At 46.5% G+C, this 25741-nt stretch overlaps 1 protein-coding gene across 1 annotated transcript in view; it reads left to right on the plus strand.

Annotated features, from left to right (window-relative positions):
* The window catches only part of Fam110b (family with sequence similarity 110 member B), a 119332-nt gene extending 96272 nt beyond the window's left edge, over window positions 1-23060 (plus strand). The window contains exon 4 of the mRNA XM_038348016.1: window positions 21272-23060. Within this exon, the coding sequence (XP_038203944.1) occupies window positions 21587-22687 (1101 nt within the window). The 5' untranslated portion in view covers window positions 21272-21586 and the 3' untranslated portion in view covers window positions 22688-23060. The remainder of the gene's footprint in view (window positions 1-21271) is intronic.
* Window positions 23061-25741: the final 2681 nt, after the last annotated feature.

Consider the following 25741-nt stretch of genomic DNA (forward strand, 5'->3'; position numbering starts at 1 on the left):
CAAATCTGTCGGTTGTGCCAGACTTATTCTCCCGGCTGTTGTGATTGTAGCTTCTGAAATACAGTTCTCGCCCCGCCGTTGCTTCAGAAGGCAGAATGAAAGCAGAAAGTTAATTAAGAGTGTTTGTGACACGGGGTTCAGTTTTGTTCTATTTATGAGGAAGCCGTGTTTCTTATTCTAGAGAGAGGAGGCCGAGACGTGTGAAGGAAGCTTCTCTGCCTGCATCTGCACCTGCCCGTCTGCTCTGTATCACTTCCTTTTCCTTATTTCCATCTTTATCTTGGGGACAGTCTGGTTATTTCTGTCAAGCTAGTGGAGGAACAAAGGAGAAGACCAGGTTTGTCTTACCGTTCACTCGCTTGTGGGGATGGCCCCAGTTCTTCCGAGTAGATGCTGTGTGTGTTGGCAGAAGCCTCCCTTTTCTTTGGGGAACTTAGTCGCCCTGCAGTAAGCTGGGCTTGTGAGCATGGGTGTCTAAGGCCCTGGTTTCTCTGAGTTCATGAGCCCCTCCTAGGTCATGGTTACAGTAAGTTCTGTGTTCCACTCTCAGCCAGCACCCTTCACCAGGAAAACTTTAGTCTCAGAGGCAAACACATAATAGGCCAGGAAGATACGGATTATGGTCCGTGCTACACTGTGTATGTATTTTTCAGTGGACATTTTCGTTATCTTTGTTTATAGCCCTTAAATCCCACATTCTAGGTATGTGTGTGAGAAGAGGTGAAATATAGTGAGATGTTCCCTAAACCTACAGGGAACATTGGGGGTGGGAGGTATAAGGAAGAATAGAAGTCTTTTGTTATTTTTAGCAAAAGAAAAAAATTGCCTGTCACTGTTACTAGAGCAGACTTTCACATGTCAATGGAGCATGAGCTTTCAGGGTATTCCTTATTTTTACATCTATTTCTATTAAAATGATAACTTAATAAAGATGCATAACCTAGTGTGTGTTGTCCCAGCAGTTAGGAAACAGAGGCAGGAGGATTGTAAGTTTGAAACCAGTCTGGGCTACAGAGCCGGTTCTAGGAAGTTCAGGTTAGACAGTGAGGCCCTGTCTCAAATAGCCAAAGTTCTGGATAAATATATAAATATTAGGGTACCAAATGAATGAAGAAATTTAGGAAATCTTAAGTATGCTGTCACTGTCTCTTATTCTATATGGATTAGAAAAATACTAGGAAATTTAATCAGAAAAGTGGTTTGTTCTAGGTTTGCTAGACAAGAGATCAGTTCTAAGCAAGTTCTCATTTCCTTGATTTGTTTAACCTCTTATCAGCACGTTCTTAGGGAGCAAGCAAGGTAGTCTGCGGTGAGAACTGGCTGCCTGCTTCTCATTTTATTTTTAATTATTTTTAAATAGCACACAAATGAGCTTCATTGTGCTATCTTCGTACATCGTTACACTTTGTGTTTGCCTCCTATTACCTGCCCTTGTCAGCCTCCTCCCCCACTGGTTCCTCCCTTCCTGCACATCACTCCCTTCTGCTTCTAAGAAGAGGTAAATAGGTAGGTAGGTAGGTAGGTAAATAGGTAGGTAGGTACGTACGTAGGTAGGTAAATAGATATGGTTATATAGATGTATTTTTTGGTAAATGTCTCAGTCAGTAAAGTGCTAACCATGCAAGCATGGAAACTAAGTTTTTCTCTATGGCTAAACTAAAATTCCTGTATGTACATACCCCATATCTTATTACCCCTCCCTCACATTTTCTTTATCCATTTATCTGCTGGTGGGAATCTAGACTGGTTCCATATCATAGCCTACTTTTCTTATAATAACTTCCTTGCTGTTTAGCTTGTCTGAGAAGACTGTATACATAGAAACCTTGGAGGAATCTATGAAACTTCACGTAAGTCCCTAGAGCTTACAAGTGGTTTCAGCAGGTGTAGGGAGATGGACATTAAAAGCATAATTGCATTTATAATGCCTTAAAGAAATAAACTCCCTAAATGCCTGTATAATGAAATGTGGAAGGCATACTGCAAAAGAAAACACACACAGAGAGAAAAGCACGTTAGGGGCTGGCAGGCGGAAAGCACACGTGAGCGTTCTCTTTAAGCAGGTAACAAATTTAATGTCGTACCTCCTAAGCTTCTAGGAAGATTCACTGATAAATAATGCATTTCATTTTGGCGTGTATCATCGTACAAGAAAACCTTAAGTTTACATGTTTGGTTTTTGGTTTTTTTGTTTTGTTTTTTTGCAACTCTTGAGTTGACCAGGGACATAATTTTCCCACAAGGTACTTCGAATTTTTTTACCATTAAAAATAACGTCTCTGCTGTAAAAAAATCCTAGCACAACTTCTGTGTGTCAGGTTACATGCTGAGTGCTTCCAGCCTGTCTGTCACCTCCCCAGCCACCTTAGAGGGCTGTGCTCCTGTTCTCCTGTGGCAGCTGACAAATGCCAACACCCAGAGGATTTCTGAATCCTCTCAGGCATGGTCAATGAAGGCCACTGCCTTCTGTGGTTCACTGCTCCATGACCTTGCACAGGCACGGGAGGATTCTGGAGCACAGATATGGTCAGTGAAGGCCAGCATCTGCTGTGATTAATTGTTCCATGACCTTCCACACATCACGAGAGGATACTGGGCCCAGACATGGTCAGTGAAGGCCAACATCTGCTGTGGTTCATTGTTCTATGACCTTCTGCAGTCACAGGAGAATAATGGTCCCCAGATATGGTCGGCAAAGGCCAACATCTGCTCTGGTCCATTGTACCATGACCTTCCATACATCACTAGAGGATGTTGGGGCCATTATACTTCCGGATGAGTTATTTGACCAGAGAAAACTAGTCTCTCAAAAACCATTGCAATCTTCATACCCCCTTCATTCCACTGCCCTGCCAGACTCGTTTGGCACATTCACAGTCTGGCTGGAGAACTGAACCAAGGATATCAAATGGTCCTACCATAAAGGAACATTTGATAAATGCTTTTCAGGGAAGAAAATTGCACAAACACACACACACACACACACACACACACACACACACACACTCGTACACATACTTTATTTTTTTAGAGTTTTGCTTAAAGGAGCCCTTCCCATCAGTCAGAGAGGAAGGACAGGAGAAGTGTCTATCTTTTTCCCTGTGCGCAGAGAGACAAACTTTGGGAAGGGTGACACGTGACTTTCTTAGCTGGGAAGTAGATCCCTCTGTGCTGTCTGTCATACTGTTTTTAAAAAGCTGGCACAGAAAAAGAGAAGCTAGGTATTGATAGTTCTTTGTCCACAGACTGTGCTCACTGAGAAACTTGTTGAAACGGACAGTGATACCTATAGAGATTGTTCTTTTTCTTTGTCTCCTGGGATAAATTTCATTTTGGTGGCCAGCTGTGGAGAAATTTACTCTATAGGTGCACCGGCTTCATTTACTAAAATATTTCTCCCATTATACTTGTAACTACAGGAAGGCTCAGCCTCTTTGCTGTTTACACATAACCCTCAGAGTGATGCAGAGTGCCTTAGTAAGTCAAACAGATAAATGTCCACAGCCACCACCTATCTATCTTCAGAGATTTTACACAAAAAGGAAAAATCCAATACCTTCCCACCAGTTGTCAATAAAGGAGGAAGAATTTCACAGCAGAGTGCGAACCTCAAAGCTAACGCAGGGAAACTGTGCTGCCCAGAGCATTCCCTTGGAGACAAGAAGTGTCTCTGTGGCACACCTCAGTTCTGAGCCTGGGGCCTCCTTCAGTGCACTCGGCCCTGACTGGAGGTTGTAGTGGCTTAGTTTCTGGCCTCTAGTTTTGGCCAAATGTTTTCTAATCCATTGCAAGCTGAAGTGTTACAAGTAGATGTAACACATCATTAACACACTGTTAAGCAGGCGACCATCAGCTCTTAATGTTATTAGAGGCTGTCACAGACCTCCAGACTACAGCCGCCTGCGCCTGCTTCGAAGCCCCAGGAGAGAGCATCCCCAAGGCGTTCTTCCTTGAGGGTCTCCTTGGCAAGCCGTAAACTCCCATCAAGTAGTTTCAGCCACTGCACCACCAGGGACAACACACGTGTACATACCTAAAAAGATTCTGCTTCTGTGCCTGAGGTCTGGGTCCGTATAAGATGTCGGATGTCAGCCAGTGCAGATGTGCTATTGCTAGCCCAGCGAGGGAGGACAAGCCAGCCTCCTATCCAGTTACCTTCGTTACTCTTTCACCCAGCCCACGTCTCTTGTACCTTTGCTGTGGTGTCTGTTTCTTCATAGACGGAATCTCTCACACACATGTTCTTACCATATGCTTAATACGTTGTACAACAATTAAGATTTTCATGCTTGTTACTTGGTTTCATTTATCTTTAAACTTGTTTTATGTATTTCTTTCCTTTTTTTAACTCTGGAAGTAGTAAATTCAGCTTTGGCAGTGAGAAGTTTCAGAGTCCTAGAGCATACTTGAACGTAATTTAACATTCTTCTCCTCCCACCTGTTATAGGAATCCCATCTAAACTTTTCTGGCTGGACTGTAAACCAGCCTCTTCTATACTATCCTTTGTCTGGTTAAAACGTTCATTTTATTGCAGAGTAATTCATTCTGGATCTTGATTGTTTTACCTATTCAAATGTTTGTATTCTTTAAGTCTGGAAGCATCCTTTACCTGATAGGACTTTCCACAGTACATTAACTACATGTGGGGGTCTTTGCAGCCACCACAGCCAGCAGAGTCATGATCCATGGGAGGCAAGAAGGTGATTTGGCCAATGCATCTCAGTAGCTGGTGTTGGATCAGCTTTGGGAGTCTGACCTCAAGTAGTCTATATTTGACAAATTTGAATGCAGTGCAATTTGCTGAAAGTTTTCTTGGTGATGAACTCAATCCCTGTTAAAGCTCAGTGTGTGACTGCATCAAAACTCTTTACATGTGACACCTCCCTAAAGATGGGTTCTATAGAGTGGTGAGCCTTGTGTCCTCAGCCACACAGATAGCACAAGGATCACAAGACTATTAATCCCCATCCTCTCCAGGCCTTCTGAGTGGAAAAAAAGCAGTTTATTTACTCCTCCTCCCTTTGAAGAGACAACCCTAAGTACTTACCTGTGAGCTCAAGAACCACTGTACCTCCCACCACAGCAGAAGCCAATATGTTCACCCCAGCACCATCCCTGCTTGAGAGGAAAAAGCCTGAAGTGTTCAGAGATGGGTACGAGGGTCACATAGCAGTTAGTGGTGTAGTCCGCGTCAAACACTCCATATCCTCACGCACAAGGCCATCCCGGCCATTTCGCCTTGTGGGCACAGGCCACACTTCTATGAGAATCCAGCCAGGAACTCTCACCTAGTGAACTTTCAGTTGTGCACTCTGCTCCCTAAGATGTGTGAAGATGCCCAAGGTTTACTGCTGTCCCTTTCCCGCGAGTGTCTCTAGCATCTGGCACAGGGCCTGTCACCTGTCGCATAGGACCACTTGATCAGGGGTCACACAACCCAATCTCTATAGGAGTTCAGCTCTTTTTGCTTAGGGTTTCAGATTCCCCATTGGTAGACTGGAAATCTGCAAAAGCGACACTCCCCTTCCCGGTTCTGTAGGTAGACTTTTCATTCAGACCATTCGCTTTTGGCTGGAGTCTTGGAGCAGATGGGGAACGCCGGCTTCCAGCGCCTACGAGGCTCTGCCTCTGTGGTAGCTCACCGTCTGCCCTACGTAACTGCTGACTCGCCCGCATCTAGGAACCTCCTGCAGCTTTCCGTCCAGCCTGTAGCCTCTTCACACCCCTTCCTGAGGAGCAGCATACACCTACACCACTCTTCCTGCGAACTCCTTCAGAACCCTGATGTCACAGGCAATAGTGAATGTCTGATTCCATCTCCTGACACCTGTGACTCACTGTCCCTCCATGTTCACTTTGAAGTTGATTCTTTTAGTCCCCCACTTTCAGTGTGCAGGTCTCTCCTGCAGCCTGGGCACTCTTCTCTCTACTGTATCATTCCCATCATCACAGGATACCCCACTTCTGCCACCTTGAAATAAATACCCTTGCCTGGCTCTCCTTACCCTCTGCTAGTTGTCCCTTTATCTCCAAACCCAAGAAACAAGCCTTCTCTATTCCACTGACTCCTGGAGGCCCCTCGCTTCCTCGTTTCTTTATCACAGCTCTCCCTGTGAGCATTGACAACACTGTCTACCATGCTAAATCTCTGCTCTCTTTTTCCATTCAACATCCATTTTTACCCTGCCACACATAATATTTACCTGTGCCATACATGTACGCTCCATATGTCATTCATTTTTTCCCCTGCACACCATGTAGCAGAGGGTCAGTCAAGTTTTCTGGGTCAAGAGCTCCCTCCCCCCATGTCCTCGTGCCTCTAGCTCCTCTGTTGTCTTGACTAATGTGCCCCTCCTGGGAGCACATCTCAGAGGACAGAACATGGTCCGTGCGACCCCAGGCTTCTCATGGAGCAGCCCCGAGAAGATGGGGCTTTTCCGATCAGTCTGATTTTATCTCTTGGGTCATGACTCTGTTATTGTTTCCATTGCTCTCAAGATATTTTAATTTCCTTAGCTAGACACTAGAATGTTTATTTTTCACGAAGGAGGATGCTGTGACATTTCGGGAGCCCCTTGGAGAATCTCATCAAACAAAGAAATTGTATTGTCTTCTCATATTGTATTCTTTGGGCTTGTTTTTACATTTTATGAATGGCTCTGGTCACCAAGCTTTCAGGGCACCTCCCTGTCTCATCTCCCTACTTTATCCTGTGGCATAAGCAGTAGTCCTAGTTAGGGCTTCCTCCTCACCATCTGACCAGACCTGGCTAGGCCTGGTGATCAGTCTGCAGGCCACATTGTAGTCTTTTCCATGCTTGTGGTTGATGTCACCACCAGCGTTCCTGTGGTAGCCCAGAGCAGCACAGGGTACAGGCTTGAATCTCATCTGAGCTAAGGTGTGCAGAAAGCATAGCAATGCAGCTGTTTCAAGCATGGTACCCAAACTTTGGTGCCTCTCTTTCCTCATCCAGTGAAACCGAAGATGCATACTAAGCAGGACTGGGTGGTAAAGAGCCTGGGTCCTACCTGGCATGGCACTGGCAGGTGAGAGGCAGCTGCTGATCGGCCGCTAGCGGATTTCTCTAGCGTGAAGCTGTGATAGAGAAACTCAGAAGCTGGAAAGATGGAGAGGCGCTGAACTTCAGTTCTGACCTCTTGCCCCAAACAAGATACACTTTTCTGTTAAAACACAACAGAAAACTCCCTCTCAGTACTCAATAAATAAAAGCCAGTCTACAAACTGCAGGCAGAGGGTAGCATTCCCAAAGCAAACAGCAGCCCTTCTCCACTTCATAACATAAGTTTATCTTGAATAAATAGGAATTTGAAGCATCACAGTTATACTTACTACAGAAGCTGGTAGTGTCTTGTAATGAGGAGACGCTGTGGCAGAACGGTGTGAACTGGACTCTGTTGTCAGGTCTGGTGCAAGCTCTTCCCAGAGGGTTCTGTAGTTTTTTACTTTAAATATTTATCAGATTACTTTTAATTCAGAGTCTAGGTGACCAGGATCCTCAGGAAGCCTCAAGTGAGCTTGCTCTGCTCCCCGCCACACATTGTCTTTTCTTTTTCTCTCTGCAGCGGAGTAGGGACGAGATAAGAGCTCAAAGCAACCCAAACTGACAAAGAAGACATCACGTAGATTTTACTCGTTTGCCTTAATGGAATTGAACATACCGGAAAATAATCCATGCAAAAGGCTCCAGACACTGTTCCCACCAGCCTCAGGTGCTGTACTGCAATCCTTTGAGCCAGGCCACGGCTTGGAAGAGGAGTTAGGACCACTGCTCCATAACAGGAGCAAAAGAGACGGCTTGGGCCAAAGGACAGCAGCTATGAAAGGATCCCAAAGGTTTGGGGGCTTGTCAACTTACGAAGTTCAAAGAACATCTGTGAGGTGTTGGAGGGAGGAGCAGAATGGGGAGGGAGGAGCAGAATGGAGAGGAAGACAGCACATCAGGCCATAGAGGGTAGAGCTCCTGCAGTCATTGACCTCATTCCAGCGCCCTATACAAAGCCTCTGCCAGTCCCTTCAAGGCCATGCTTTTATGTCCATGCATCAGCGGACTGGCACAGCAGCCCCCTATCTGGTACCTTCTGCCTGCATTCCAAGGCTCTCAGAAGGGGAGCTGGAAGGGCCTGGACAAGCTGAAATGAACTTGGTAGGCATTCCTGTGCACCTCGCTACTTGGACCCCCAAATAATACTGAGTGGAAATCTTGGTGGATGTTCCCTCTGCACCATTCTAAGCAAAGATTATTTTATATAAGATGTGTTAGATGCTAAGAGATGAAAGTAATATGTCCTGAAAATATGTCAGTCATCTCCTGTGTCTTATTTTAAGATTATTTTTATCCCACAACTGAGGCAGAATCCTTAGAAATGAAAAAAAAAAAGAAATTTTAACTCTTTGTTTCCAGATGACACTCAAGGCAGAGGATTAAGTGGTCCAACAGCCACTCTTCCAAAAGCCCTTCAGGAGATGGAGAATCATTCTAGTGTTCATTGACAAACACACACAGTAGTCCGCATTGTTTTAGATGCACCCAGTGGCTCTGCCATGCAGCCCTTCCTCCTGTCTGTGCATTGTCTTAAGCACAGTGCAATGCTAGTGTTCGCTAGGTTGTGAATGGTTTCTTTGTACTTGTATGCCAGTGGACTATGATCCTGTACCAGAAGGCTGTATCTCAAGCATCTTTCCAAATTGGTAAATATTCCTGTCTTCCAAGATTTTCATTCCATGTATCCATTGAGCCCTTAAATATAAAGTGGTCTGCTTGGTATTTATTTTACCCAGTAGTTATCATCTTATGTCACCTTGGTGAGCATTTTATTTTAGTGAGCACCTACTACTAGTAAGAGGAGGGCTTTAGTAGGCATACAATTTTAGGCACATAGTAACGAAATGGCATTGTCAGGTAGAGTAGAGTGCCCCAGTTCTGACATCCGGGTCAAGTTCCTGCCACTGGGGCATAGGTCACTTCTGTGGAGTCGTCAGACATTTGAAGTTAGTAATGCCTGCTTCAGAAATGCAGGCTCACTTAGCCCAGGCTTTCACTTACTGGTTTTGACTGTGGTGATGCTAAAGAGGTATGCATGCAATTGTCTTTGAGTGTGGAATGTAGTTCTGCTCTCCCAAGGACCAGCAAAGTGTCATGGTGTCCCTGTGGTTCTGGGTAACTGGAAGCAAGCCACAGCTCACAGTCAGGCTTGAGGTCACAGTGGCAAGCAGCTGTCCTGCTGCGGTGCTGTGTTGCTAAGAAAGAAGGCACGGCAAAGCACATGGATGAGTGCCTTTTCCCCATATGGTATTTGCAGTGTGTGATGGGTTTATCAGGCTGTAATCCTGTTGTGAGATGAGGAGCATTTATATTAAGGATGAACCTTAAAGCACCTGAACGGTATCAGTACAATTACAGGATGCCACGTATGTTTGGGAAGAAGCAGTCATTGTATTAATAGGTAATTTTTAAAGATCATTTATACAGAAAGTGCCTGGTGTATTCATGAAGGACTGGGCCCCTCCCCTGAGGAAAATCCTGCCTTATTTTGTGTCCTTCATTGTAAATGTTTCACATATTCATATAACACCGATTTTAGTATTTATTTCAAAGCAAATGTTACCTTTTGCCCAAAGGCTGTGCATCAGAAATGAGAACTTTTTGCAGAAGTATTCTGTTTACGTGTGTTGCCGCAGAGATATTTTTTATGTTATGAGCCTTGGGCTACAAGTCTATACAGTGAAAAGAAAAAAGCAATGATATACAAAATGTAGATAGATAAGGTCATTGTGGGAGGGTGAGCTGGACAAAATCTTCCAGGTCCTAGCAGCTCAGAAGCCACTTTTCCTGCAAGGGGACCCACCTGCCCCTTCAGAAGGCAGAACACAGCCGCAACACCCGCATTCTCCACTTTCTGGAGCATGCGCCAAGATGCTGCTGCTGGCAGCTATTCCTGGATCAGGTCATGAAGGCAGCCAGCTCATTCTCGGACCCACAGTAACTGAGGGACTGTGTGTCACAGAGGGCAGAGGCCCTGGACTTTCATCCCAAATAGACTCCCACAGTGTTAGCCGTGACGGCGGAGCTACGGAAAGGGTACATGAGAGAACAGCGCTGGTCTGCAGCGGCATCGTCCTGTTTATTTGTCGTAGGGTGGCTGTGCCGTTGGTTGTTCAGTAGGAATTCGGATAACCTTACTTTTTAGTTAAGAATTTTTGCCATGATATTTCCCCAGGGCCTTAGGCACCAGCTACACATTGCATCAACTTCTATAATCCCAGGGAAAAGGCTGAGCTCCCGATAGAGGTCGGTGGCCTCAGAACCACCTATCCCTTGCTGAAACCAAGAATGTTAAAGCAGAAATCTGACTTTGTTTGCTTCTCATTCTGTTTCATTTCTTTGTTTAAAGAGAAGCACATTGCGGTTTAATGATGATTCATTTCCACGTGAAAATGATGCTGTACTCAGGTCCTCTAAAGGACCTTGGAGAAAGACAGGAACATAAAAATCCACCAAGCGTGAGATCGCCCTGCTCTGTTCCCCCCCACCCGGATTGGGCTGGATTTCATTTATAATAATGGCTCTATTTTTTTGCTTTGGCCCATTTTGCTCACATAACTGTTTGCTTTGAAATCTGAAAACTTATTTTCTTTGCGCCTCAAATAACAAAATGGGGACATGCAAGTGACCTGTTGGGCAGAAACTGCAGGCGATCCAATTTGACAGAGGTGGTACTAACTCCATTGTGTGAGAGCAATGGAATCGTTTTAAGAAAGAAGAGGGAAGAAAAGATTGTTAGGTGGCTGTAAAGCTGAAACAGAATGAAGGTGATTCTCAATGCCAAGTTGTGGACGGGGAGGCGATCGTCAATACAAGATTGCATTGGCTGGATGGATGGGGTGCCCGGCCATGAATTGTCACTACTGAATCCGCGCGGCAGCCTTTGATCTGGGCTATCCTGCTTAGCACTGTTGCCTGCTTAGCAAGTAGCCAGGCCCGGCATTGGAGTTAGTGAGTGCGGCTGGATCCAGACCTCACGCTGCTGTCTGTGAGGACCAGAGCAGGGGCTGCAACCGTAGGCAGTTCTCAGAGTTCATCAAGTCGAACAGGTAGGAAAGCCTAGTACTGTTTTCTGGCTCAATCTCTAGAGAGGTGAAAGAAAGATGTCTTTTTTCTTCTTGCGCCTCTGAATTCCGCTATCTCCCCCTGAATAGTATCTCAGATAGGACCCAGGGCCTCTGCAGTCTTTAAATAATTTAGAGTCCTCACCTTAGTTTCAGGCGAGGGCTCTTACCTTACTATCACAGTGGAAGCTACATCTTCATGTTCAGTTAGTTTGCCTCTGCTTCTCCCGGCTCTGCCCTGAATGGTTCTAGAACCTTTGGGGGAAAGGAGACTTGATGAGAATTCTGTCCCCTGCCCATGAGTCCCTCTCTTGCACCATCAGGGTCACTCTAACCTCCGGATCAAGTCCTGTGGAGGTGTGTCAAATGCACAAAGGGGGAAAGCCTGCCTGAGGGAAGGTGATATGGTTTCCCTGGGCTATTGCTGCTGGAATCTGGTGTCCCTGGCATGACACATTTCAGAGAGGGTTCTCTCTGGGAGCTTCTGGCTTCCTGGATGGAGGCAGCTGGGTCTCAGTAGTGGCTAATGGGTTCTCAGCGTTTCCTCATTTGGGGATTACAGCAGTGTTTTTGCAGGCTTCTGATGGCCAGCTTGCACCTCTCCCCTGGTATACAGCAACCTTTCCCCTGGTGCTTATGGAAAGGCAGCTTCCTCTTGCCGCCTGTTGGTTTTAGAGTCTACCACATTGACCTCCCGCATTCTAGTTACAAGCTGATTCCCAGTCTTCGGAGCCCTTGAGGACCTGCCAGGCTCCCGGTGTGACCCCACTGCTGCACACCCCAGCTCTGGGCAGAGGACTTCAGACTTCTCTTCCTGGTCTCCAGAGGCACTCTCCCCAGCCCCAGCCCCAGTTCAGGAATCTTGCTTTCTTTGCCTGCCTGATGTCATGGGAAAGCTTTGTGGGTAGCAAACTCCCTCCAGACAATCTTGGTTCAAAACACTACTTGGAGGCAATAGCAACAAAAATGGTTAATACAGTTATCCCTTATTTCAGCTGCTTGGTACCAAAAGTCTGTAAGATTTCTGCTGCTTAGGGAGGTGAGGGAATATGTGCCTGTGTGTAATGAGATAGCTTAAGGGTAAGATCTACTGAGAACAGGAGATTCGCTGATGTTTTGTGTACAGTTTATACCCACAGCCCGGAGGGAATTTTATGCTGTGCTACAGCTAATCATACGATGGGTATGGGATTTCCCACGTGTAGCTTTTAAGAAACCTTCAGGTGTTTAGACTAAGGATATGGCCCCTATATGTACACTCCACATTCAGACACATCCCCCAAACTGATCACACAGCCATTGGGTAAGTTTTATGGCACATCTTTCTGTCCCTCGGCTTACCCTATATGAGCCATCAGAATATATATTTCATTCCTTGATCCACATTTATAAAACTATTGACAGGCAAGCGTTGGCTTCTCTGGCATCTACACTAGCCTCAACATTGACTTCCCCTCTTCTGGTTGTATAAAGTTCATGTGTCAAAAACAGCCAGGTGTGAAGGGTGGCAAAAAAAAATGTAATGTGAGGAAGCTATTTGCCCCTGTTATGAGAAGATATAACTAAAGCAAACAACTAGAAATGTAAGCTCAGGGAATCTGGGGTGGGGGGGAGTATGGTGTGTATGCAGATGTCCATGTGGCTATATGCACATGTATGTGTGAATATGTATATGTACATTTGTGGAAGCTAATCATCTTTTTGACTGGGCTGCTAACCAAGAAGTTCTAAAGACTCTCCTGCCCCACCCCAATGCTGAGGTTATAGAAAGCACCAACACCCTGGCTGTCTGCTTTTTTGTTTGTTTGGTTGGTTTGGTTTGGTTTGGTTTGGTTTTACCAAAGTTCTACAGATGGAGCAACTTCATGTCTGTATGCTTATATGGCAGCCAGTTTACTGACTGATCTGTCTCCCCAGAGAGGACTGACTATAATCAATAATAATAATAGTAATAATGTTGATGATGACAGTAATAATAAGCCAAACATGGCTATCATCAAAGGTTTCAATGTGATTAGGAAGTGGTTGGTATTTCAAAGAATATACAAGTGACGGTCATTGAAGAAGGTGATCTTGTTTGCCTGAAGCTGATGGCTGATGGCAGCACCCAGAGAGAGAGCTGTTGGAACTCTAGATGGCTAGGGATCTCACTGTAGTAAGACAGGAGGAAACCCGCCATTCTCTAGTGCAAAACGTGCAGGTCCTGAAGAGGTTCATTTGACCCAGTTTTTCCACCTGGTTGGACAAGTTTCCCCTCTGCCCAGTTTGTAGTGAGCACACTCCGTCTTTTCCGACACACACACCTTTCACTCCTCTTTGCTTCTGTTGTTCATCACCTTCACAGTGTCCCTTTTACTACACCTGCCCCAGGACTCCGGGTCTCCCTGCAACCCAGGGCAGCCTTGAACTTGCTGTGGACCTAGGCACAAAGAAACTTGATCTTCCTTGGTCCTCCTTCCTCCACCTCCCAAGTGCTGGAATTACAAGCATTACCACACGCATCTTATACTTACATTACTTAAAAGTTACTGCCTTGGGGATAAAAAATACCTTTGTACTAGGAAGGGAAGGGAAAGGAAGGTGTGAAAACGTGACTAGTCTTATCGTTGAAATGAATAACTGCTTTCAGCAAGGGATAACAAAACTGTCCCCTTCTCAGTACGCTTTCACTGTAGTTGTGAGAACCACGGTGCTGTAGGTGTCCGGGGCAATTGGCCGTAAGCCTGCTGAGGGAGAAGAGCAAAAGTGGGAACAAGGATAGCTGCTTCAGAGGCTGCCAGGATGGTGTGTGACAAGCCCCGTGTGCAGAGAAAGAAGGTAGAGGGGGTTAAAGTTCAGTGAGTGTGTTTCTTACAAACCAGCCTGGAATCCACAGCCTGTCCACACCTGCCTTGAGGTTTCCTCTAATGAACGCCATAAACACCTTTGAGCACTACTGTCTTCTCATCCCAGATCTAACTGGAACAGAAAGTGTCTGTGTGCTCTTATAAATCCTATCGAAACCCCAGCTAGCTATCCATCTATTCATCTGTCCACCCATCCATCCATCCCTCTATCTATCTATTCATTGCCCCTCCCTCCCTTTTCTCCCCTCTCTAGGTTTCCATAGTGGAGCTGCTTTGGTGTGCCCCTCACCAAAATTTATGGATGTTCCAGTCCCGTATATAAGTTGGGAGAATTACTTGCACGGAATTTACACTCATCCTTCTGCCAGACATGTCTAACTTTACTTTGTGGCACAACATTATTGTCTACAAGTTAAACGAAAATCACACACAACTCAGTATGTTTTAAGTAAATTTATGGTTTTATATTGCGCCATATAAATAGCCACTCTGGTGTACGTGCAGCCTGCAAGTCACAGGTTGGGCATACTTCAGTCACCCCTAGAGTATGCCAAGTACCTCTTTTGGGTTTGGAATCTCATGTGTCCCACACAGGATTAGGTTTTAAATACGTGTTTGAAAAGTTTCTGCACCCTGGTAAGCCTCTCGGCTGATGCAACAATCCAGAAATACAAATCAGACTAAATCAAACTGAACTAGAAAAAGCCCAGGTTTAATGGATAAAACACACCTGGATGATTTTCCAGCCCCCCTCCCCCCGAGAGGAGACGGAAAAAAAGAGACTAAGAAAAAAAATACATGTGTCTGTTTTCTGGAGGAGGTTAAGTACCCTGTGTGGGAGTGGTCTTGAGCATCTCTGGGGGAGAGGTCATAATTTGGTGGGCTTTCTGAGATGCCACAGGATTTGGAGAGAGATGGGGCAGGGGTCTTGGAGTAGAGCTTCCGCCAGAACACCCCAGACTCTTTGGGTGTATGGATGCCAGGGGCCGGGGTGGAACTCCCACCAGAACAGCATCCTCAGCTGGAATGCTATCTGGTGAAGCTGTAGGACCTTTAAGAGGTGAGGCCTGACTAACAGAAGTATAACACTAGGGACAGGCCTTTAAAGGTTGTTCCCATTCCCGGTTTTGCATCTTTTCTGCTTCTTGGTTTGTTTCCAAGCAAACAGCCTCTCTCATGTTCTTCTGCTATCGCAAGTCAGGCTGTTCTGCATTGCTTACCCCTGCGTGATGGGCTGAAGCCCCTGGAGCTGTGAGGCAAAGTAAACCTTTTCCCCTCAATCTATTTCTGTCCAGTCTTTTGTCACAGTAATAGAAAAGTAACACAGACAAATAGAAGGTAAACTGTATGTAAATAGTTACACTGTATCCTTCGGGGGATGCTAACAGGAAAGCAGGTTAGAGCGTTCTGTTCACAGCCTTGGTGGAATCAGCTGCATGGGACCTGAGAAGCTGTAACACCGGCTGCTTTACCTCTCCACAACTGCTTCAGCAGAGTGTCAGCATGGAAAACATTCCAGAGGCAGTTTGGGGAACTTGGTGAAAGCTGATGTTTTCCATCCACCGGTGGCAGAATCTCTGGATATAGAATCAACAGATATGGAGAGCTAGCTGTTTTATTATCCCCATTTTCCAGATGGGAAGGCCAGAAAACAGGAAGAAGAGGCCACTCAGCTACCACTAAGCATTCAAGCCAGTGATATGCCAGTACTCTCACAGCCTGGTGGCCATGCTCCCTCCCCCACAGCTCTGTCTTCTGTAGTTGTATTTGATACTTCTCAGCCCGTCCCCTTATTGGCCAGGGCATTAAGAAAACAAACGTAACCGTGTATGATACCTTCAGGTGTCTTCAGTACCCTCTCGTGACTGTCTGAGAGCCTAACTCTCTCCTGTCCCCCCCACCACTCCCACCAGCAGTCCTGCGTCGTTCCCCTGTTCCCCCCCTCCCCCGACCCCCGTTACTCCCCTCCCGGCCAGCCCCTGTCACTCTCATTGGTCATCAGTGTCTTTCAAGCTTCTTGAACATGCCATGAGCTCAGTTTGTTGCTGCCCTGGTGACATTTCCACCACATGATTTAATTGATCTTCAATTAGATGCATCTGAATCTCCCTACAATGGTGGCTTTTCTGTGTGACATCTTACACATAACTGCTCAGGCAACAGACACGATTCATTTGGTTGAAGAGAGTGCCGACTTCAGTAAGGAGTCATACTTTGAGCGCATTCCTTCTGCTGGGAAAGAATTCAGAAGGTCAGTGTCACACAAAACTGATATGGCTGTGTTTTTCAGTGAGGACAGTCCAGGATATAGATATAGGGAGGGCGCCCCAGACATGTTGGAATTTTATGCTTAAAATGTCAAAATTTAAAGAAAAAAAGTTGCGGGAAAAGAAACTTTGCCATAACCAACATGCAAAATAAAGGCAGAGATACCAGACCAGGGGCTATGTAGCAGATGCAGTCACACATGCTCCAGACACTGTGGGGTCAGGGGGTGCAGTCACACTTGCTCGTGACAGTGTGGGGTCAGGGGATGCAGTCACACATGCTTCGGACAGTGTGGGAGCAGACACAGGAGAGCCTGACGGCATCAGCTCTACAATCTTCAATTCAGAGACCCAGCAGCCGCTTTTCCCACGTACTCCCTTGAATGAACAGGACATGTCCAGCTCACTGGCACAACATGTTTGCTGCTGTACATAGACAATTCAAGTGGGCTAGCCAGGCATGCTCTGTACAGCAGTGCCCCCAGCCCCCTGCTGCAGCACCCAGGAGGAGAGGAGTGACCCACTTTCACCCTTGGCAACCTCTGTGGCTACGTTCAGTTCCCACAGGCTGGGCTCTAACTCTGGTGGCTTTCTTTCCTACTTATAATTTAGAGGGTATTTCTCTTTTATTTACCAGACGTACCAAATAAAGGAGAAGAAACCATTGAGCTGAGCAGCTTGGCTTACAGTGCTTCATGGGACAGAATGCTATCCAGAATTCTGGATTTGTTCCTAAGCAACAGAGTCATGTTCCTGGGCAGCCCTGAACTGGGGGCTCCTTGTTTGGACCAAGCACTCTTACCTCAGCAGCGTGGCCTGCTGGGAACAGAGGCATGCCTGGCCTGGCTCACAGGAATATTGACTTTATGTCTTCAGAAGAACCGTGTGCATGGAGGGCATTTTCTGACTGTAACCCTTCCAGGCCATAAACATTCCCTGATACTTCACGTGGGCTGAGGGGCCACTGCTTTACCTAACTAACCCTGTGAGCTGCTGGCAGGGTGGAAATCAGAAGGATTCAAAACATTAGTTTTAAAACCTGAGGTAGCTTTGCCCATTTCCTGTCATGGAACACACACATGAACATACACATACATGTTTTATAACATACACATGAAACCAGATGTGGGCCTTCTCTGCTTCCTCCTTGCTACTCTAAGGCAATAGTATCTCTTGAACCAGACTTGGCATTTTTGTGCAGTATCCTTGAGACTGGCACAGAGCCAGCAGCCAGGAATCTCACTCCTTCTCATCATCAGGGTCCTCCAGCACAGAGGTACCAGAGGCCTCCCACCAAGATCAGAACTCCTAACCATCTATCACAACCCACTGCGTCCACCATAGCTTTGGAGCTCACATCTGCAGTGATGTAGCCAGCTGTTCTACTGTGAATCACCCATGTCTCTATCCTGGTCTTTCTACCCTTCGGCTGGCTCAAGGCTTATTCCCTAGGGTAGAATGCAGACAACATGGTCTTAAGTGGAAGTGTCTCCCTCTGTCGGGTTTCTCTTATGCATCCTCGGCCGTGTGCCAGGAGTCTGAGAGTATACAGGGACAGGGGTCTAGCCAGTGATGAAGGATGTGCTTCTCTATGCCCATGCCTGGGATTCTACCCCACCACCACAGCGGAAAACAAATCATAGTTACTTGTATGTGTGGACCATTATGAGACTGAGACCAGAATTTCCCTTCCCTGCTCCCAGCCCAGCCATTGGCCTCACTGCTGTGATTCCTCCCCAGCCGCACTAGATGTCAAGGTCTTGTTCCCCACTACATTCTCTGAAGGCCTCTACGGTTGCTCTGTCTAGACACTGAGGTGTAGCTCCAGGGTACCTGCAGCATCGTTTCCCACTGACTGGTAAGAGTATCTCTCCAGGCTTGTACAGCTGTGTCCCTACAGCAGCGCCCCCTGGAAAGGAGCAGAGCAGATGGTAAGGAGGCAGTGAGAGCCACCTACACCACCATGTGACTTCCAGCTGTTGGCCCGCCCAGGTAGCAGACATCAAGTCTGCCGATTATTATCCTCGAGTACCAGTGTTTCTGTAGCTGTTCCCCTTGCTGGGAGTCTTCCCACAAGACCTTCTGCTTGTTATTGTTTTCTCCCATTACTATTTAAAAAATATTATGGAAATTGGGAATGACCAAGAACAAAGGGAAGAGGTGGAAATGGGAAGAAAATAAAATATGAAGTGGTTACAAATGACCACTTTTTAACATAATCCTTCCATACTGGCTTTATAAATGTCTAGCAATTTCTAGGAAGCCCATGGAGCCTTCCTATGGGAGGGTACCAGTCTCAGGCATGAAGGAAGTAATAGGAAAAGAAGAGAGTTTTTTTTTCCCTAGGAAAGGATCCTAGAAGATGCATTGCCATTCCCCAGTCTTGTGAATTCAGAGCAATGATGCTTATTCGGAGCTTCAGAGGAGACCAAAGCCTGCTCTCCCAGGTAGTCCAGCATGCGGGAAATCCAGGCCATGATGTCGACATTTTGTACCTTTGATTATAATAGAATGAAACTGGAGGAGACAATAGCAAAGAAAAGCATAGGCCAGCAAGAATGTTAACGCCAGCGGGTGTTACCTGATCACCTCATCTCACCTCAGAGAAAGGTTTCCCTAAGAACAGTAAAGGCAGGAGGCATAGGAAAGTTAAGGCAGTCACCAATATTCTTTCTACTAAACCATTTTGAAATTGAAAACGAGTCCCTGTCTTTGTTCCTTAAGCCATGTGATTTTTGAGCAGGAATGAATTGAAAGAATTGTATCCAAATAACTCATGCCCACGAAAGGGCCCTGTGGTCCGTCTTTGGGTGTAGCTGCCGTGGGAGGGCTCCCTTGATCCTTAGGCATGACTCTCAGGCCACTCTTCACTCTCACCTCACGTTCTGGCATTTTCCCGACACTGGCATTTTGAACGTTTTCAAGGTAATCAGTAGGGATGTTGCTAAGGGGAAGACTCCTTTCTGGTCTGTCACACTAGGTCACAGGTAGCAAAAGGATGACCTAATGCTGTGTCATAGGTTTACATTATGCTGGAGCCTTTGGATTAAAGAGTCAGACCCAAGGTGAACTGCCTGGTTTTTGGCTTAGGCTGGATGATGTACTGATAGCCCATTAAAAGTATGCTTGAACTAAAGGTGTGTGTCCTAATGGCAGCAGGCAGTCCAGCATGCCTCTCTAAGTCCTCTTTTTCCTCCTGCCTGTGAGCCCCACCTTTCTGAAATGAGTGAGGTCTTATAACCTATAGTCAAGCAAAGTAGATCAGAAACTTTTATTATGGGCCACTCTTGCCCAGAAATACCTCCCAGAGGAGTTAGAGTCTGGGGATATTGTGGCGCTGTCAGGGGAAATAGGTTGTGGGTTTATCATCCACTTTTCAAGGAAAAGTTGGGCTTCTTTGGCTAAGCAGTAGAAGTTAAGAGAGAAGACAGTCACAGAGGGACATATTCTAAGGCCCACAGTGACAGTACTCAGGATATCGGGGACATCCCACTCTCCCATGGCCCACTTTGATCACTGAGGTTGCCTCCCAGCCCAGTCTTGCTATTGCTATGCAATCCACTCCACATCCAGTAAGATGCTGCCTTTTCTCCACAATAGCCCCTGTGTCCCTGACCAGTGAGATGGCCCCTAAGTAGTAGATGAACCAACCTAGAGACTCAAGGAATTGGGGCTCCTTCAGGCGATTGCATTCAAAACACATTCAAAGAAAGACTCCCATTTAATTTTCATTGGAGGAAGTTGGTTATTGTGTTTTGTTTTATTTTTTAACCAAATCGAGGCATCAAAATAGAACTGCACAATTAAAGAAAACCATTATGTAGTCGTTGCCTTGGGGTTTCTCAGATATTGCATAGGAACACATTTTTATTAGAACAAATCCCTTTGCAGATTGCCAAAATTGGCTCCAATAAAGTAGGGTGGATTTTGTTTAGAGATGAAGCGTTTGAGAAGATTATCAAGAGAAATACCGCTGATTTCCTTCCTGTCATGAGTATCTCACATGAGAGGAAAAAAAGAAGTCAGTAATATCAACACCTTGTATCTCGGGCACGTTTGTGCCTCGACATGTTAGTTAGATAGATTGTGCTCCTAATATTCCTAATGATAAAGAGAGTGCTGGCGAAGTCACTCTCTGGCTGTTCCGGAACGCTGGCGGTTGGGGAGCAGGCTCTCCTCCTAGCAAAAGGAAACGAGAGATATTTCACTCTTGTCAAGTCAGAGGAATGATGGCTCATTTCATAATTCATAATCCACTCCTAGGGTTCCCCTCCAAGTATTTCTATAATAGTTATTTTTAACTCAAAAAGAGAAGTAAATTTTAATGAGAGAAGCATCGCATGCGTTATTAGTTTTCAGGACAGTGCCTTGAGCGTGCTGCTTGCCGAAAGGAAGCATGAGACAGGTTGTATTTCTTACTAGCTTTTGTTTGTTTGTTTCCTGCCATTCTCGTTTCTCACCTCCTTTCCTCTTATTGAGTCATTAAAGAAATGATTGTTTCGAGTTTTACTGACAGATTGGTCATAAGCAGTCACAAGTTTTACTTTGCTGCAAAAGGGACCCAGCAGCGCAAATCGCCCACGTTGCCGCTAAAACAGATGGAGGTCTTAGGAAGCCCCTAGCATTTAATGAGCTACAGAACGGAACAGAACTTGGCTGAACCCTCCGTTCTCCATTCACGAGTATTTCCTGGGTCTCACTCTAAGTGATGCCAGCCAGGCGTGTTCAGGAGTCCGTTCGCACCAATGGGGAGGCAGCTGGAAGAGTTCCGTGGGAAGCCTCAGCCCCTTTCTTTCTGGCAAACGCCCACATTTGACTGCTGCCGGAGGCAGCGCGCAGGCTCCGCAGAGGTCCCGGTTGCCCTCCTGGCACGGTTAACCGGGAATTGCCAGTGCCGGCTTCACTGACCTTGGGGGGCTCTGGGCTGGCAGGGGTTCCACGGAGGTGGGATCACTGCGGGGTTCCTCTGTTGCTACAGCGGTGATGTCACCCGCCCCTCCTAACCCGCGGTTGGTTGTTTTGTGTTTCAGCTCTGCCTGCAGTTAAGCACAAAGACCTGAAGGAGACTCCCACAGCCTTCAGGGAGAAGAAAGGAGGCAGCCAAGCCGATTAAAAGGAACTTGTGGCTTGTGGCCTTTTTGTGCAGGGGCCGCCTGGAGGGGGAGAAAAGTGCGCTGAAGCCACGGCTGCGGTTAATGAGCTGTGAGATGAGGAGCAGCTGCGGCTGACACCGCTTCCAGTATCCTTCGTCTGCCCTTTGTGCTTCGTGTACATGTGTCTGTTCAGGCCGGCCGGAGGCGCCCAGAAGAGCATCCACCACGGCTGCCGGGGAAAGACCGCCCACCATGCCCACGGAGACGCTACAGACAGGTAGCATGGTGAAGCCGGTCAGCCCCGCGGGCACCTTCACGTCGGCGGTGCCCCTGCGCATCCTGAACAAAGGACCCGACTACTTCCGCAGGCAGGCCGAGCCCAACCCCAAAAGACTCAGTGCAGTGGAGCGGCTGGAAGCTGACAAGGCCAAGTACGTCAAGAGTCAGGAGGTGATCAACGCCAAGCAGGAGCCGGTGAAGCCGGCTGTGCTGGCCAAGCCCCCGGTGTGCCCAGGAGCCAAGCGCACACTGGGCAGCCCCACTCTCAAGGTGTTTGGCAACCATGCCAAGACGGAGAGCGGTGTGCAACGTGAGACCCTCAAACTCGAGATCCTCAAGAACATCATCAACAGCTCCGAGGGCTCCAGCTCTGGCTCTGGCCACAAGCACAGCTCTCGAAACTGGCCGCCTCACAGGGACGCCACTGACCTGCACCGGCACTCCTTCGCTGAGTCGCTGAAGGTATACCCTACACCTGGGCGAGGCAGTCCACAGGAGAGCAGCTCCCACGTGAGCAGGAGACTGCTGGAGCAGTCGGCAGACTCCTTCCTGCATGTCTCACATAGTTCCTCAGACATCCGCAAAGTGACCAGCGTGAAGCCCCTTAAAGCCATCCCCTGCAGCAGCTCTGCCCCTCCCTTGCCTCCCAAGCCCAAGGTGGCTGCCACGAAGTCCCCTGAGGCTGACCAGGTGGAACCAGCCTGTGGGGTCAGCCGGAGACCTTCCCTTCAGCGATCCAAGTCAGACTTGAGTGACAGGTATTTCCGAGTGGACGCAGACGTGGAGAGGTTCTTCAACTACTGCGGACTCGACCCGGAAGAGCTGGAAAACCTTGGCATGGAGAACTTTGCAAGGGCTAACTCTGACATCATATCCCTCAACTTCCGCAGCGCAAGCATGATCAGCTCAGACTGTGAACAGTCTCAGGACAGTAACAGTGACCTTAGAAATGATGACAGTGCCAATGATCGGGTGCCATATGGCATTTCTGCCATCGAAAGAAATGCTAGAATCATCAAGTGGCTATATAGCATCAAACAAGCTAGAGAGTCGCAGAAGGTGTCCCATGTGTAAGAGGCTTTAGTGGCAGAAAGGAGGGAGGGGTGGGTCTGTCTGTGCATACACAGTTGTGAAGGTTGTGAGGTCTCCTTGAAGTGTTGTGAGCTTCTCCACTCTTTGTGTTGCTTGTTGTGCAATGTTCTCAAGTTGCATGCCTGTCAACATGGCGCCTGGCCTGGCTTCCTCCTCACGTCTCTGCAGAGTCTTGCTGAACACTCATCTGCCAAAAGTTTTCCAGCCAGAATCTGACTGCCTAGGGCTTTGCTCTTAAGCAAAACTGTTTACAGGAGGGAAAAAAAAAAGTTTTCAGTTTCTTCAATATTTATGTGGTTCTTGTGTTTTTATACCCCGCACTGTTGTGTCTTAATTAAAAATTTTATCAACTGGCTTTTAAGTTGAACACAGAATCTTTTTGAAATAAAAAGCCACTTTGCCTAAATGGGAGATGATAACATTGGGAAATGGATGGGACATGATCCGGGAGAAGACGGACAGAACAGAGAACCAGGCTAGAGTTTGTTTATGTGGAATCCAGCGGTGTGCCTTGCCCGTGGTGGAGCGTTATGGGGCAACAGTGTTGTCTTGTGTCCAATTTAGTGTATGTGTTGGTGGTATTTTTGTAGTACTGACCCACGGAAAGACAATCAGACACAACCCACAATGAGCAAATGCAGGAGGTTCAATATTGGGAGGGGCTGGGGAGACTGTTGATGCTGTTCAAACGGGGTAATTCCCAAGTATCTAGGATTAACCTGACAGGAAGACCCACCCTAAAGCTGGTTAAAGCTGATACTGAGTGGTTTTTTTACAAAGTTACTTTGTGGGATTTTATTTGTTTTTGTTGTGCTTTTGGCCAAGAACTACTAACACATGTTGGTTCTCTCTTGCTCCCTTTGTAGTTGTTCTGTTTGGGGCGGGTGAGTTGGGGCTCCGCAGGTTTGCACTGAGGACAGGAAGGGACGTGAGATTACCATCTGTCAGTACAGTCTCCCGTTCCACAGTGCTTCTGTCCATCGCGACTGTCCCTGTGGAAGCAGAGTTGCATCGCAGCATGATTCTCTTACTTGCTCTTCTCTCAGGCTGTGGGTATTTGTTACAGCTTTAGAAAACTGTAGAAACACTATAGCTTTCCACCTTGTCTCTTGTTGCCTTTTCCCCAATAACCTGCCCTCTGGGTGAGTTCAGGAGCTGTGAGTCAGGCGGCAGAAGCAGAGGGCACCAGGCAGTGTGTGCTGCAAGGCTCTGGCAGCCCACGGGCTCTCGGCAGAGCCACCTTCGTCTTCCTCAGCTACTAGGAGCCTTTAAACGGTGTGAATGCTGTAAGACTTTGTACATACTTCAGTTGTTCTGGAACCTATGAAGAAAAGATATGCTAATAAATAGCTCTGATGTAGGCTCTACCTGTGGTGGTTCCTTTGTCCTTTACTTTTTCCTTCATGAAAAGCTAACTTTGGGCTGTGGGCCAGAAGCACATTTTTTATAGCCTTCTAGGAACATTTCATTAAATTGCTCTCACCCGAGCTCAATGATTCTGAGCAGCACTCTTCTTGGTTTGCTAAAATACTTCCTGTGTGCTCCCTAAAGTTGCTGCCTCTTCACTTAGTTACACTTCTTTTATTTTTGCCTTTCCCAAACGTCGGGGTTTTTCATATTTTTCAGGAGACTCTTTGGTTGAAATATTTGAGTTCTTACTGCAGAGCGTATCTTTGAAATGACTAGCCTGTTTCCATTTGTTTAGGCTCAGCGTCATTACCACTCTGTGTGGTCATGTATTTGCCCACTTGTCTTTCAAGGTGGCACACAGTGAACCCCCATGGTCAACAGCCTCTGCCTCAAGGAACTTAGACTATCACAGCTGCGTTAGAGACGCACTACGCCTTAGGGGCTGTGTCCTTTCTCCTGTTACTTGAACACTGAATATGCAATGAGTATTTATTCCATCAAGTTATTTGAAGAGAATTTCTTCAAAGGTTAAGGTTATACTTAATATGCAAATTTAAGGAAGCATTATAATATGTAATTTCAAAAACAATAATGATTGTCAAACTGTTTTATTGATAAATATTTTTCTCCTGAAAGGCAAATTTGGTTCTTTGACTCTTCCTACTGCTCTTGAATTCTTCCTGCTTCTCTCATTGATGTTTCCTGAAACCAGAACCCTGCTTTTCCAGAAGAAATGTTTGGGAATGCAGCTGTGAATGGCGATGATGCTTATTCAAATTAATAGAATGAGAAATTTTCTAAGGAAACAAAAAAGGTTTGTTTCCTCCCCACTTACATAGAAATGTGGCTTTTCTAAGACATAGATGCCTTAGCATTTATAGATGCATTTGGGGAGCTATTAAAATACTAGAAGTAAATGTTATTTTTCTAAGGAAGCTGTAATTGGGAAGATGAGCATTTCCTGGCCAAGTATATATCCCTGCCTATGCTGGTTTAGTTGTAGATTGTGTGTGCAACCTCCAGTACCTACCTCTCCTCGCTAACAGCCAGTACAGTCCTCCAGCTTTCTGCTCCTGAGACAGGAGAGCTCGTTTTCTGTAACGCAAAATTTCTATAAAGGACTGCTTCACATGCTTAATATGAAGGTCCAGGAGAGATACTTCCCAGTTGTGAGGTGCTCTACAAAGTCTGCTCTCTCCCAGCTCCTGGAAATTTAATGTAGTCGTGCACTCGTGAGTATAGGTGATTGCATTCAATGGTCCTGGAAAGCAACTGATTTTTCTAGAAACCAGTCAGTCTTACAGACAGTTCTAAAATACCCATGGCGTGCTGTTGTCTTAGTTCGGGCTTGCACCATCTCACCTGAAGTACAGTTTCTAAACTTTCTAACTGGGCGTCTCCCCTCAGCCAGCCCGGTTCATCACACTGACTCACCTCCGTAAAGCAAACACCCTCTCGGTAGATGGCTAAATGGACCGGACTGTGGAGAGGATAAACCCTAACTTCTTAACACAGAGAGAATGTTGGCCATCTACTCAGACTTCAGACACATCCTGGCCTCCACAGTCCTACAAAAGACGTTAGTTGTCACTAGGCACATTTTCCGCTGCCCTTAGGATGCATGGC

The sequence above is a fragment of the Arvicola amphibius genome, chromosome 11, assembly GCF_903992535.2.
Source record: "Arvicola amphibius chromosome 11, mArvAmp1.2, whole genome shotgun sequence".
Lineage (NCBI taxonomy): Eukaryota > Metazoa > Chordata > Mammalia > Rodentia > Cricetidae > Arvicola > Arvicola amphibius.